Raw genomic sequence first — 13,460 nt, forward strand, 5'->3', positions numbered from 1 at the left:
AAGATTTCTAGGCAGCATGTGGCATAATATATGTTAACACTGCTCAGTTTGTTTAAGGAAATAGTTATATATACTGGCAAAACACCAATTATATGCAGATTATCTTCTGCTAAACACTTTTTGCCAACCACACATTGCCTCTTCCAAAGCTTCCCCTTAGGTTTAAGTGGAATGGGTCTCAAATTTTAACAAGTTGTTTGATGCAAATTGTACATACAAATAGCAAATCTGAGTTTCTGTGACTCACTGACAGTTATTCTTTCTTGTGTGATCATGTCAAGAATCTCTAACCATCTATTTTTCCCAGACCAGAATTTGTTTTGGAATTCTCAAATCTGACGGACCACTGGCAGAGTGCTGCCCAAGGCGTTCGGCAGAGGAAGAGTGACATTGACCAGCTGGTGAGGCAGTGGCTATACTTCACCTCCTCCATGGAGGACTTGTTCCGCTTCCTCACCAACACTAGCCACATGCTGTCCGCAGTAAAGGATCAGGATTGCTACAGCCTCTACCAAATCAGAAGTCTAATCCATGAGCTAAAGGTAATGCATGCAGCAGTAGTGTGAGAAACATGAGGTAGTCATCATTTGCTAAATGTTCATTCACCTAAAGTTTTGTATTTTCTCCAGTGTCACAGTCCAAGTATGCTCTGCTCAATGGGAAGCCAGCTGGATGTAGTCACCACAGTCCACCGCCTGGTCTAGCCTTGTAGGATTAGAAACTCCAATATACCTGGTCATCTAGAATAGCAAGGCTCATCCAGGGGCAGTGATACATACCTGTAGTCCCAGCGATTTGGGAGGCTGAAGTAGGAGGACCTCAAGTTCAAAGCCAGCCTTACCAACTTTGCAAGGACCTAAGCAACTTAATTGGACTCTTCCTCAAATTAAGAAATAAAAATGGCTGAGAATGTGCTTTAGAGGTAGAGCACCCTTGGGTTTAATCTTCAGCACCAAAAAACAGTAATAATAACCATAGAAATAGAAGGCTTTCTTGGGCCATGGGATGAAGCTGGAAGCAAAGATGAGTGGATAGTGCCTGACACAGTGGCACACACCTGTTATCTGAGCAACTAGGGAGGCTGAGGCAGGAGTATTGCAAGTTCAAGGCCAGCCTAGACAACTTAGTGAGATCCTATCTCAAAATAGAAAATAAAAAGGGCCAGGGATATAGCTCAGTGGTAGAGTGCCCCTGGTTCAATCCCTAGTACAGGGGTAGGTATGGGAGATGGGTTAGAGCCAAACTCAGAAGTTACACATGTCCCATCTGCCATATTCTGTTAATCAAGGCCATTAGACACACCCACACAGGTTCAAGAGGAGGGGACAAAGGGACCACCATGTGATGAACAGTGGCAAGGTTCCAGAAGAACTTGTGGGACTGAGAGTGTTGTGATTATTTTATGGGAAAAAAACAGTTTTCCATACCAGTTGGAAGCTGTTCCTGTAGTCTTGGAGAGTTGTTATGATAGCTAAGACAAGAGCCATCTGAGTGGAGATTTTTTTTTTTAAGGGCTATTTTTGTAGATAGAGTTTACAAAATTCACTAACAGTTTGAATGTGGCAAGTAAAGAAAAATGCAGTCCAGGATGACTCTGGTTTGGGGCTGGAGACCAAGCCAGGGAAGAGGAAGACCAGGTGGCTGAGGGGCTGGAAGATCTGGGGGGACGGGGTATGTTCCTGGAGTCAGTTTCTCTTATTTCCTCTGCTCCTTTGGGTTCGAATGATCGCAAGTCTTCCCAGAAACACCTTTGTACATAAATCAGTGCTCATTGTTGTTTATCAGCTTCTGTCTTGGAAATTTCTACCTTATGTCCTAGATAAGAAATTTGAATATGAAGGAAATCATATTTGGAAAGAAAAAAGCTATCGAAATTTTTCCCATGAAAGCAAATTCTTTCAGAAGCATGAATTAATTAAAAATTTTTACTTCATTTTTGTATTTATAAATAGCTAATTTACATCCTCACTAAAGAAAAGCCTTTGTGATGTTCAGGTAGAATTGTTTTAAAGTGTCCTTTTAGTGCATGTATTAATATACATGTTTGTGTAATAATCTTGAAGTGGTTTTTTTTTAACATCTTTTATTCTGTCCTCTTTTACATTTGTTCAGGATGATATGCCCATTATACTCTTCTGGATTGCCATGGTGATAAATAGTACGAATGATAATTTCAGGTCTAATACTAAATCATTTTCTTAATACACTAAGATCCATTTACCTTTATAAGCTTTTATTCTATGAAGCATATATTTTAAACTTCCCCTTCCATCATTACACTAAGAATGTTAATCTCTTACTAAACCTTGTTTTATTTATTTATCTTAATTATTTTAAGAACATCTTCCTTGGTAATGTGCTGTCTACTCAAAGTAAAACATTAGCTTTGGAAGTGACTAAGAGCCCATGTATACATGTGTAAGTGCTCGTGCATGCTGCTCGTTCTGACCAGATTTGTTTGGTCTATGTCTAATTTAACATTTAAGAAAAGCTTTCAAGTCAAGCACCACGATGCACACCTATAATCCCAGGTACTCAGAAAGCTGAGACAGGAAAATTGCAAGTTCAAGACCAGCCTCAGCAACTTAACAAGGACCTAAGCAACTTAGTAAGGACCTAAGCAACTTAGTAAGACCCTATCTGAAAATTAAAAAAATAAAAAGGGCTGGGAATATACTCAGTGGTAAAGTGCCTCTGGGTTCAATCTCTGGTACCAGCAAGCGGAGTGGGGAGTGACAGAGGAAGGGAGAGCAGGAGAGAGGAGGAGGAGAAGGAAGGAAGAAAAGAAGTGCTTTGAAGGAAATCTAGACAAACACACACCATCACATTTGTATCACATCAGTGATTGAAATCAATATTGTTTTTTCTTTTTAGAATAAGGAAATCCATTTTCAGAGATGGCAAACCACCTATTCACTAACCTTGGAAGCTGGGGAGAAATTACTGAACACTCCTAACCTGGAAGCAAAAGAGTCCATGAACAAGAGAATCAGACAGCTGCAGAACAACTGGAAGGACACAGAGCTCCATCTAGCACAGATGATTAAGCATCTCCAAAGCATCATAGAGGTAAACCACCATGTATTCATACATTCATGGTGTTCAAGTACTCTATATATGATTCTTATTTGCCGTGTGAAGATGGGAGTGACTCTAGGAAATCTAATGTTGTGAGTTTTCCAATGGAACTCAAATTCTACTCACCTGTGAGTTATACTAGTTACTTCATAATAGTAAAATAATAATATAACACCGAAAAAGCTTAGTGATAAGTATATAATTAGTTAAGGCTCTAGTAAGATATTTACATTTATGAAGTATGAAACAATCATTTTTAGTAGAAATTTAACCCACAAAGCTAACCTTCCATACAATGGTCTATCCTGGGGTAAAATATATGAAATAAACACAAAAACTGTACTTTTTTTTTTGAGTGCTGAGGATTGAACTCGGGCACTCAACCACTGAGCCATATCCCCCAGCCTTTTTTTTGTTGTTGTTGTTGCTGATGTTATTGTTTTATTTTTAGTTGTAGATCATCATAATTATTTTATTTATTTATTTATGTGGTGCCGAGGATTGAACCCAGTGCCTCACACATGCTAGGCAAGCACTCTACCACTGAGCCACAATCCCAGCCCCTAGCCCTGATTTGTATTTTATTTACAGACAGGGTTTCACTGAGTTGCTTAGTGCCTTGCTTTTTCTGAGGCTGGCTTTGAACTCGTGATCCTCCTGCCTCAGCCTCCCAAACCGCTGGGATTATAGGCATGTACCACCACACCTGGCTGACACTACATTTTTTTTTTAAAGTGAGAGAGGAGAGAGAGAGAGAGAGAGAGAGAGAGAGAGAGAGAGAGAGAGAGAGAGAGAGAATTTTTAATATTTATTTTTTAGTTCTCGGTGGACACAACATCTTTGTTGGTATGTGGTGCTGAGGATCGAACCCGGGCCTCACGCATGCCAGGCGAGCGTGCTACCGCTTGAGCCACATCCCCAGCCCCCTGATACTACATTTTTCTGCTGTGATCAGAGAATACTCTTTTCCACATAAGTGAATTTTCCAGATACCAGATAATTTATGACTGCACACTTAAGAATTGAAATGTTCCAGCCGGGCACCGTGGCACATGCCGATAATCCCAAATGGCACAGGAGGCTGAGGCAGGAGGATTGCAAAGTCAGCCTCAGCAATTTAGCAAGGCCCTAAGCCACTTAGCTAGACTCTGTCACTAAATAAAATATAAAAGGGGCTGGGATGTGATTCAATGGTTAAGTGCCTCTGGGTTTATTCCCTGGTACAAAAGAAAAAAAAAAAAAAAAAGAAGAAAAATTGAAATGTTCCCCACCAACCCTTTTCTCTAAGTTGTCCAGGCTGACCCCAATTTGTGTTCGTCCTGCCTCAGCCTCTCAAATAACTGCAATTATAGGCATATGCCACCACTTCCTGTTCCAAAATATTTTATTTTGAATATTTAGTAGGAAAATTGTTGTTTTGCCAAAATACCATGGTATTCTCAAGGACTTCAGCTGATTTGAACCCTATGACCCAAAACTTAGATGCTCTTTAAGTTCTGATATAATTTTTATGATTTTTCTTTCTCTTTTCTGAATAGGAAGCTATTTTTTTATTATTATTCCCATCTTTGAGTTTCCCTACTCCATATGGCCCACTCTCCTCTAATCAGTTGTGTGCACTGATACTAGATAACCAAGCTTGTCAGGGACACCTTTTCAAATTAAGTATAACTGTGCTGAGTTTGCGCCTAAGCATTTCTCCTGTGAATGAAGTGTCTGAATTTTATGTGGTATGTGGATTTTATGTGAAATTCATGAGCTAGCAATCTCTGGTTGACCATCTGCTGTATTTGTAAAGCATGATGGTAAGGGAAAATAAAGGTTTGGTGGGAGCGGCTGGGACTCACAGTTCTGCTTCTCTCTTTGCTTTCTTCCTAGTTGAGCACCAGGAAGTAGATGCTGCTAGACAAATGGCCTCCCCTTAGGTGGTAGGGTTCCCTAGATTTGGGTCACCCTGAGCATGTTTAGGTAGCAGTTGTACTGAGAAACGGAATGGTGTTTCATTGTATGTTTGTCTACTTTTACTAACCTAAGAAATAGAAATTTAACCTAATGAGCCCAGTATAAATACCCTGAACTTGAAAATGCAGGTTTCTATTTGCTCAGTAATGTGAGATCTAAGGAAAAGAGATGGTCAGTACTAGGCTAGGCTTTTAACCCCCTCTCCGTGGGTCAGGCAGTATTCTCTGAGTCTCATTTTAAGTGTGTTAATATTTACCCTGTGTCCTAAGGTCATAACTCCCATGAGTTGCTGAAGTTTGAAAAGCTTTGTAAAACTGCAAAGCACTATAGAGAAAGTGGCAGTCAGGGCAGTAATGAGAACAGACAAGGGAAGTTGAATGTAAAGGGGTTGCTACAACCAGGCATTGGAAGAAGCAGAGAGCCAGCAGAGGGGTGACATTAGAAAAGAAGACCAGGAAGGGGCTGAGTTTTTTTTTTTTTTTTTTTTTTTTTTTTGCTTGGTGGTGCCATCAACAGCAAATGCCTAAGACTGAATGCTAAAAGTTCATCTTACAGTAGCTTTTTAGATCTAGACTTCTCCAAAACTCAAAAGGAAGGTTAGGTAGATGACAAAGACAAGCAGGGAGGAAGAGAGATTTCAATCCAAACGAGCCACTGGTAAAACTGCAAAGGCCATGTCAAGTCATATTGATGTCCCCTCTGCTTCTTTAGATCAGTCTACTCAAGACAGGGAACCAGGCTGCAATGTGATTTATAAAAACACACAAGAACTGGGCATGGGGGTGCACACCTACAATCCCAGCAGCTTGGGAGGCTGAGCCAGGAGGATTGCGAGTTCAAAGCCAGCCTCAGCCACCTATCGAGGCCCTAAGCAAATCAGCAAGACCCTGTCTCTAAATAAAATTTTTAAAAGGTCTGGGGATGTGGCTCAGTGGTTAAAGACCTCTGGGTTCAATCCCTGGTACCAACACACACACACACACACACACACACACACAAACACACACACAAAGAAAGACTATGTGGATTAAATGAGCTATTTTATTTGTACAATTGTTTCTTAAGAACCAAGTACTTATCCAATTTAAATACTGTTTTTAAATAGACCTGGGACCAGTGTGAAAAGAAAATCAAGGAGCTGAAAAGCAGGCTGCAAGTTTTAAAAGCACAAAGTAAAGATCCTCTTCCAGAACTTCATGAGGACCTCCACAGAGAAAGAGAGCTGACTAAGGTACTGAAGTCTAACAGTGGTTGGGATAATCATTTAGCTGTTCTCAGAGCTCCTGAGGTGTTTGCTTGACTTTATTTCCATGTTGAAACTGAGTTTCACATTCAGTCAAAGAAGATTTTCCCTATCTTCTAACATCACATTCTGGGCTCTGAAGGTATTAAAATTGGTGATTTTTGTAATCATCATATGAAGACGAGGAAAGTTTTTGCAAAAATCTATTCTTGGGATCTTAGGGATTTTCTCTTCCAGATCCTCTTTCTGTTGTTGCTCCTCTGTAATATAAGATGTGGCCTCTGGGATTACTTTAAAAGCTATTCCCTTATCAAATGACCTTGTCTTTGAAATTAGTACAACTGAAGAATTCATTTTTAAAACCAGTATGTTGAGTTTTTTACTCAAGTATAACATTTTCCTAAAATTCTTCTAAACCAAATTGTGCTACTATGCCTAATTGACCACACTGGCAAATATCCACATTCCTGGATATTTTAAGTCTTTGCAGAAGGCAAGTCACAAGCTTATGGATAGGAATTTGGACTATAAAATTCCCAAGTCAGGAACTTCCTGCATCTCTCTCTCTCTCCCCCGCCCCCATCTTTTGGTGCTGGGGATTGAACCCAGGGCCTGTCCATGCAAGGCAAGTGCTCTACCAACTGAGCCATATCCCCAGCCCCTGCATTTCTTTCTTATCTGCAGTTTGGTGTTTAAAAACATGGAGTGCCTACCAGAATCAGTGCCTTTTAATTTTTTAAGCTGAAAAAAATAGGCATTAATGGGTTGCCATTTTTGTTTTTGGTACTCGGGATTGAACCCAGGGGCACTTAACCACTAGGTCACATCTCTGGCCTTTTTCATTTTTTATTTTGAGACAGTCTTGCTAAGTTGCTGAGGCTAACCTCAAACTCTGAATCCTCCTGCTTCATCCTCCAGAGTTGCTGAGATTACAGGTGTGCACCACCACCCCTGGCATGAGCTGGTTAATACTTGAAACTGTGCCAGAAATAAGGATCCTCCCCCATATGACTATTACTCAGCTAAAAATTAAAACATTACCAATACAGTTTAAGCTCCCATGTACTTTCCTTCCTCAAAGGTATCCATCCCAATCCTAATTTTGGCATTTGTCATTCTTATTCATTCCTTTATCATTTTAATGCATAGTTGTCCTTCTCAATGAAATACAGAAGTACAGCTCTCTGGGTTTCAATAAGTGGCACCATAGTATATAACATAAATACAGTTTTTTTTCCCTTATGATTTTTTTTAAGTCACCAGTATGATAACTATAGCTCCCTCCTTCTCCCTACTGTATAGTATGAATTTGTGTTTTCCTTCTCCAATCATTAGGGATTGTCAGATTTTTATTTTTAACTTTTGATAGTCTGATAGGTGTGAGATTGCATCTCTTTATAGTTTACTAGCCCATTTTATTTTTTACATTGAGACACTATGTTGCTTAGGGTCTTGCTAAATTGCTGAGGCTGACCTCAAACTTTCAATCCTCTCAGCCTCTTTCAAAACTCTCAGCCTCCCAAGTTGCTGGGATGACAGGCATGCACCACCATGCCTGACCTATTTATATTTTTACTCATTTTTGTGTTGGGTTATTTATCCTCATCTTATTGATTTGAACAAGCTGCTTTTTTATTCTTTTTTTGCGGGGGGGTGGGGGGGTATCAGGGGTTGAACTCAAAAGCACTCAACCACTGAGCCTCATCCCCAGACAGGGTCTCACTGAGTTGCTTAGCACCTTGCTTTTGCTGAGGCTGGCTTTGAACTTGTGATTCTTTTGTCTCAGCCTCCCAAGCTGCTGGGATTATAGGCGTGTGCCCCAGCACCCAGCTGCTTTTTTATTCTTAATACATTACTCCTGTGTTGAGTATATGCATTATAAATGTCTTCTTCTGTCAAGGAGCTTGGTTTTCTACTTTTTCTTGTGTCACTGGCTGAACAAAAGATTTTGTGTTATTTTAATTGTAGATGAATTTATTAATATTTTCCTATGTGATTTATGTTCTTTTCTCCTTTGGGAAATCTCTATACTTACGTCATAAAATATATTTCCTTCTGAAAGTTTTCAAATTTTGCTTTATACATTTACCTCTTTATTTGTTGAAGACTTGATTTTGGCATATGTTTTAAGTGAGGATTTATTTTTTCATATATCTGTATTATCCTGGCACCTGTTTATTGAATGGTCCAGTGTTAAAAATCAAATTTACTACATATATGTGTGATTTGTTTTCCACTTCTCTACTATGTTTTATGGTCTGTTTCTTTGTATTTAATATCAATTTATCTCTATTGCTGTGCTTTATAATTTTTTTAAAAAAATCTTCATTTTAGGTGAGATGTATACCCACACCTGTTCTTCCACATTCATAAGAATGGATGTCTGTGGGCCTTTGATCTTTCATAGCTTTTTGTGTGTGTGTGAGGTGGATACAGAGTGCTGGGGATCAAATCTAGGACCCTCAAGCATGCTAGACAAGTACTTCACTACCACTTAGCCATACCCGTACCCATAGCCCTGTCATATAACTTTTAGAAGCAGCTTGTCAAACTAAAAAATTTTGATAAGAGTTTCAATGGAATTGCAATGTGTAAATAGATTAATTTGTAGCAAGTAATATCATTTTGCCATTGAGCATTCCTGTTTATGAATATGGCATATTTGACCCCTTTTTTGCTCATATTTAATGATTTCTCAATAATGTTTTTTAATTTTATTTATACAGTATTGTATACCTTTTGCTAGATATATTTCTTGGTATGTATTTTTAAAGCTATTAAACACTGCCTTTATCTATTTTCTGATTTTTTTTTTTCCTTTTTGAGGTATTGAGGATTGAACCCAGGGCTTCCCATATGATAGGCAAATACTCTACCACCAAGTTACATTCCCAGTCCCTCCATGATCATTGATGGAGTGCAGAAATATAATCTTTGTATATTTACTTAATGTTCAACCACCTTATTAAATTTTCTTGTTAATTCCAATAATTAGCCCACATAGTCTTTTGATTCTCTCTAAAGATGATCATTATCTATGAATAATGACAAATTTTTTTTGTTTCTTTTAATTCTTTTTTTTTTTTTTTTTTGTACTGGGGATTGGACTTGGGGGCACTTGACCACTGAGCCACATCCCCAGCCCTATTTCATATTTGATTTAGAGACAGGGTCTCACTGAGTTGCTTGGCACCTCACCATTGCTGAGGCTGGCTTTGAACTTGTGATCTTCCTGCCTCGGCCTCCCAAGCTGGTGGGATTACAGTCATGTGCCACCATGCCCAGCTGTTTCTTCTAATTCTCATATTGTGTTTCTACTTCCTTTCCTGGCCAGTGCCTCTGGAATAATATTGAAGAGAGGCATTGATAGCTGGCTCCTTTGTGTCAGTCCTGATGTTTTTAAAAAAAAAAAAAATTTTTTTTTTTTTGAAATGAGGATTGAACCCAGGGGTGCTCCACCACTGAGCAACATCCCCATCCCTTTTTTTTAACATGTTATTTAGAGACAGGGTCTCGCTTATTTGCTAAGTGCCTCGCTAAGTTGCTCAGGCTGGCTTTGAACTCGCAATCCTCCTGCCTCAGACTCCTTCCTGAGCCACTGGGATTACATGTGGGTGCCACCATGCTCACCAAAAGAAAACAATTCTAATCTTTCACCATTAAGTATGTTTGCTGTTCACCCATACTTCTATAAAGTATATATAGCTAATTTTCAAAGTTTTTGCCATCTTTACATTAGGTTTAGACTCAAAATGAGAGAACAAATTAGTAACAAATGAAAGAACTCAGAGTCACTTTCTTAGTTCATCTCCAGGAAATTGATTCCATAAAGGCTAAAAACCTGTGCAGAATGGGAAATGAAAACCCTTTTTCCTAAGTACCACACTGCTCAGCTTCCAGCAGAATATTTTCAATGCCCCTACATTTAGCATCCTATTTATCAAAGGGAAGAATCAGGCAGAGGCAAAAAGTATTGAATTCATTCAACCCCTGACCATATTCCAAAAAGGTTCCAAGTAACCTGAAGCCTGTCTAGGACAGTGTGTGCCATCCAAATATACCCCCAAATTGAAAACTTTGAGAGCTATGTTGATGTTTACCAGAGCATTTCAGATTAGGGATAGATATTCAACCAGTAAAGGCTGTGCAAATGTTCCAAAATCACTCTGAAGTCTGAGATACTTCTTGGTCTCAAGAATAAGGGATACTCAACCTATATAAGATTTCTTTATAAGTTTTTCATATATAGCCTAATCATACTATTATGAAAATTGCTAGATATTTGTGTTTATAAAATTTTAGTCCTAGGGGTGATTTTAATTTTTAAATTATTTTTGAATATGTAATATAGTCACATGGTTTGAAATTCAGAAAGTATGCTGGGCATGGTGGCACAGAACTATAATCCCAGCAACTCAGGAGGCAAGTTTAAGGCCAGCCTCAGCAATTTTGGAGACCCTGTTTGAAAAGAAAAAAGGCTGAGGATGTAGCTCAATAATATAGTGCCCCTAGGTTCAATCCCCATTACTGGGGGGAAACTTAAAGAATCATTAGTTATGATTCCTACATATTAAACTTGCCCCCCAATATATAAAACTCAACACCAAAAAGTATGTAGAGGACATTTGAGGACCCAATTTGGCAATACTTATTTAAAGTCATAGGATTGTCCATATTCAAAAGTCCTATATCTTGGGCTGAGAGTATAGCTCAGTGGTAGAGCCCTTCCTTAGTGTGAAAGAGGCTCTGGGCTCAATTCCCAGCACTACCCAAAGTGTGTGGGTTGTAGGAGGAGTCCAATCCTTTTTTTTTTTTTTTTTTTTTTTTTTGTACCAGAGTTTGATCCCAGGGGCACTTAACCACTAAACCACATCCACATCCCTTTTCTATGTTTTATTTAGAGACAAGTCTCTCTGAGTTGGTTAGGGCTTCCTTAAATTGCTGAGGATGGCTTTCAACTCCTGATCCTCCAGCCTTAGCCTCCTGAGCCGCTGGGTATACCCTTCAATTGTAGGTATCACAAGAATTGATTTAAACCTGGGTGGATAAAAAACACCTGCCTACTGTGCAGGCATCAGAGCTGGGCCTCTGAGCAGGGGACTGGACAGGTTGAGCTTCCTAGCACCCGATTGGGAAACTCAGTGAAGCCCTTTAACTTGGTGAGTGGTACACCTCAGTGAGTGAGTCGCCCCTTTTATGTTGTGGAAGCCATTCGTGGTGTTCCACTGCAGAATCATGAGTCTAAAACATTTATTCTCTCTGATGAAGGTACCGTTTCTTCATCTGCACACAGTCATTAAAAAGAATTCCCCAGCGCATTTTACTAAATGTAATTTTTGTTGGCGAGTTATGAAGGCATGCCAGTGTAACTTCTAGAATTCTAAAAGTCAATCAGAATTAAGACTTTTTTTTATTGTGGCCACCCTTCAGACTGATTTCTGGTGTAAATGACATAGGACCTTCTTTCAGACTCCTAGTGATAGGAATGGAGACCCTTAAAATGTGCCTTGCACAAGAAAAACCTAAAGGACTCTTGAATGGGCTTACTGTTTCCTTTGACCTTCTTTATGATGAAAGTAATTTTCTTGATTCAATTCTAGAATTCAGAATTTGGTTTTTAATTTTTATTTAGTTGTAGATGGACACAATACCTTTATTTTATTTTTATGTGGTGCTGAGGCTCGAACCCAGTGCCTTCCACTTGCAAGGCGAGCGCTCTACCACTGAGTTACAACCTCAGCCCAAGAATTCAGAGTTTTAATTTGAAAAACCCTTCATTTTCAGAGATAGATACCAGTGGAAGGTATAGCTCAGTGGTTGAGTGCTTGCCTAGCATGTGTGAGGCCTGGTTTTGATCCCCAGAACCACAAAAATAATAACATAGATATAAAATAAAAGGTGAATAGAGATATAAAGAATAGAAGTTTCTATAGCCAGAGGAAATTATCTAACTAATCTCTGTGAGTTATTAGCAAAGAATTCATGTTTTCTTCCACTTTATATTCATTTAGAAAGTTAGCCAGAAATAATTTCCTTTGAACAGAAATTGTCATTATTTGACAACAACAGTAAGCAGCAATCTAAAAGCAGGAAATCACACTGTTACCTATCTGTAACAGTTTCCGAATTAAAAATGTGTGCAACATTGTTATTAGACTCCAATATACTGCTCCAATATACTAAATAAGGTAAGGACGTGCATGACTTTAAAATAGGATGCATGATATAAAAATCTGAACTACCTGAGGAATTGAGAAGGAAGGCGGAGAGAGCATTCCTTGGAGAGAAAGGTGGTGAAGGGCTGGCCAACCAGCACTGTGGAGCCCGCAGGACTGTTTCTAATTCTGCCAGTCCCTCCCCTTCTCTGGCCTCCCCTCCCCCAGAGTCTAATCAAAGGATTAGCCTACAGGTTTGGAAACAACAGCAGCTTGAGTTGAAGGCTCCCCCAACCAACACACACACACACACACACACACACACCCTCTTGTGTTTAATGCAGGAACTAGAGAAGTCTCTGACTAACTGGACTCAGAACTTGCAAGAACTTCACTCCATGAAGGGCGACTTAACCCGGCACATTCTCTCGGAGGACGTGATGGTTTTGAAGGAGCAGATAGAGCATTTGCACAGACAATGGGAGGACCTCTGCCTCAGAGTAAGTCAGTCAACTGCAGGGTACGGCTGCTTGGGAGTTGATCGAAATGTCCTGAAGGCCAGACAAAGTAGAAAGGAGGTTAATTTTCATTGAACGAGATGCCCTTTTTCTGCAGGTCCCCTGGCCGGCTGCTGTTCCTTTAGAAGGCAGCAGCGGGGGTTTAACAGATTTGACCCTTTTGTTTCAGCAGACTAAATGCTGCAAGTTTGCTCACTGTTTAAGAGTTTTGTTTTGGTTTTTTAAAATCACCTTAAGCAGGGAGAATTGCAGCCATGAACAGATGTGCGGCCTCTGCTCTCTGCTTGGTGTCCCAGCACTTCTAATTTGGTGTATTAGAAGAGGTCTCTCTCGGGGTCTTACTGCAGTGTCCCTTCTGGGCCTAACAGGGGAGTCTCACCTAGTGTCTGCAGGCGTGGGAGTGTTCATTGGAGAACTCTGCATTCACAAGCCATCGCAGATTTATTTCAAGGAGTTAGTTTTTTTAAACTCTCTAAAAGAAGTGTAACCAAAAGCTTGGTCCCT

The 13,460-nt window shown here is 39.6% G+C and overlaps 1 protein-coding gene across 8 annotated transcripts in view; it reads left to right on the forward strand.

The window, feature by feature from the left end:
- SYNE2 (spectrin repeat containing nuclear envelope protein 2) overlaps positions 1–13,460 on the forward strand; it is a 336,255-nt gene that overhangs the window by 283,876 nt on the left and 38,919 nt on the right. For 6 of the 8 annotated variants that reach the window (XM_081290325.1, XM_081290328.1, XM_081290329.1 and 3 more), the window contains 4 exons: positions 308–542; positions 2,875–3,069; positions 6,146–6,271; positions 12,783–12,938. In XM_081290325.1, the coding sequence (XP_081146451.1) occupies positions 308–542; positions 2,875–3,069; positions 6,146–6,271; positions 12,783–12,938 (712 nt within the window). Of the gene's footprint in view, positions 1–307; positions 543–2,874; positions 3,070–6,145; positions 6,272–12,782; positions 12,939–13,460 lie in introns of those variants that run through there. The other 2 variants (XM_081290332.1, XM_081290331.1) reach the window with 2 other exon arrangements.

The sequence above is a fragment of the Spermophilus citellus genome (genome assembly GCF_964194105.1).
Source record: "Spermophilus citellus genome assembly, chromosome: 4".
In the NCBI taxonomy this organism is placed as follows: Eukaryota; Metazoa; Chordata; class Mammalia; order Rodentia; family Sciuridae; genus Spermophilus; species Spermophilus citellus.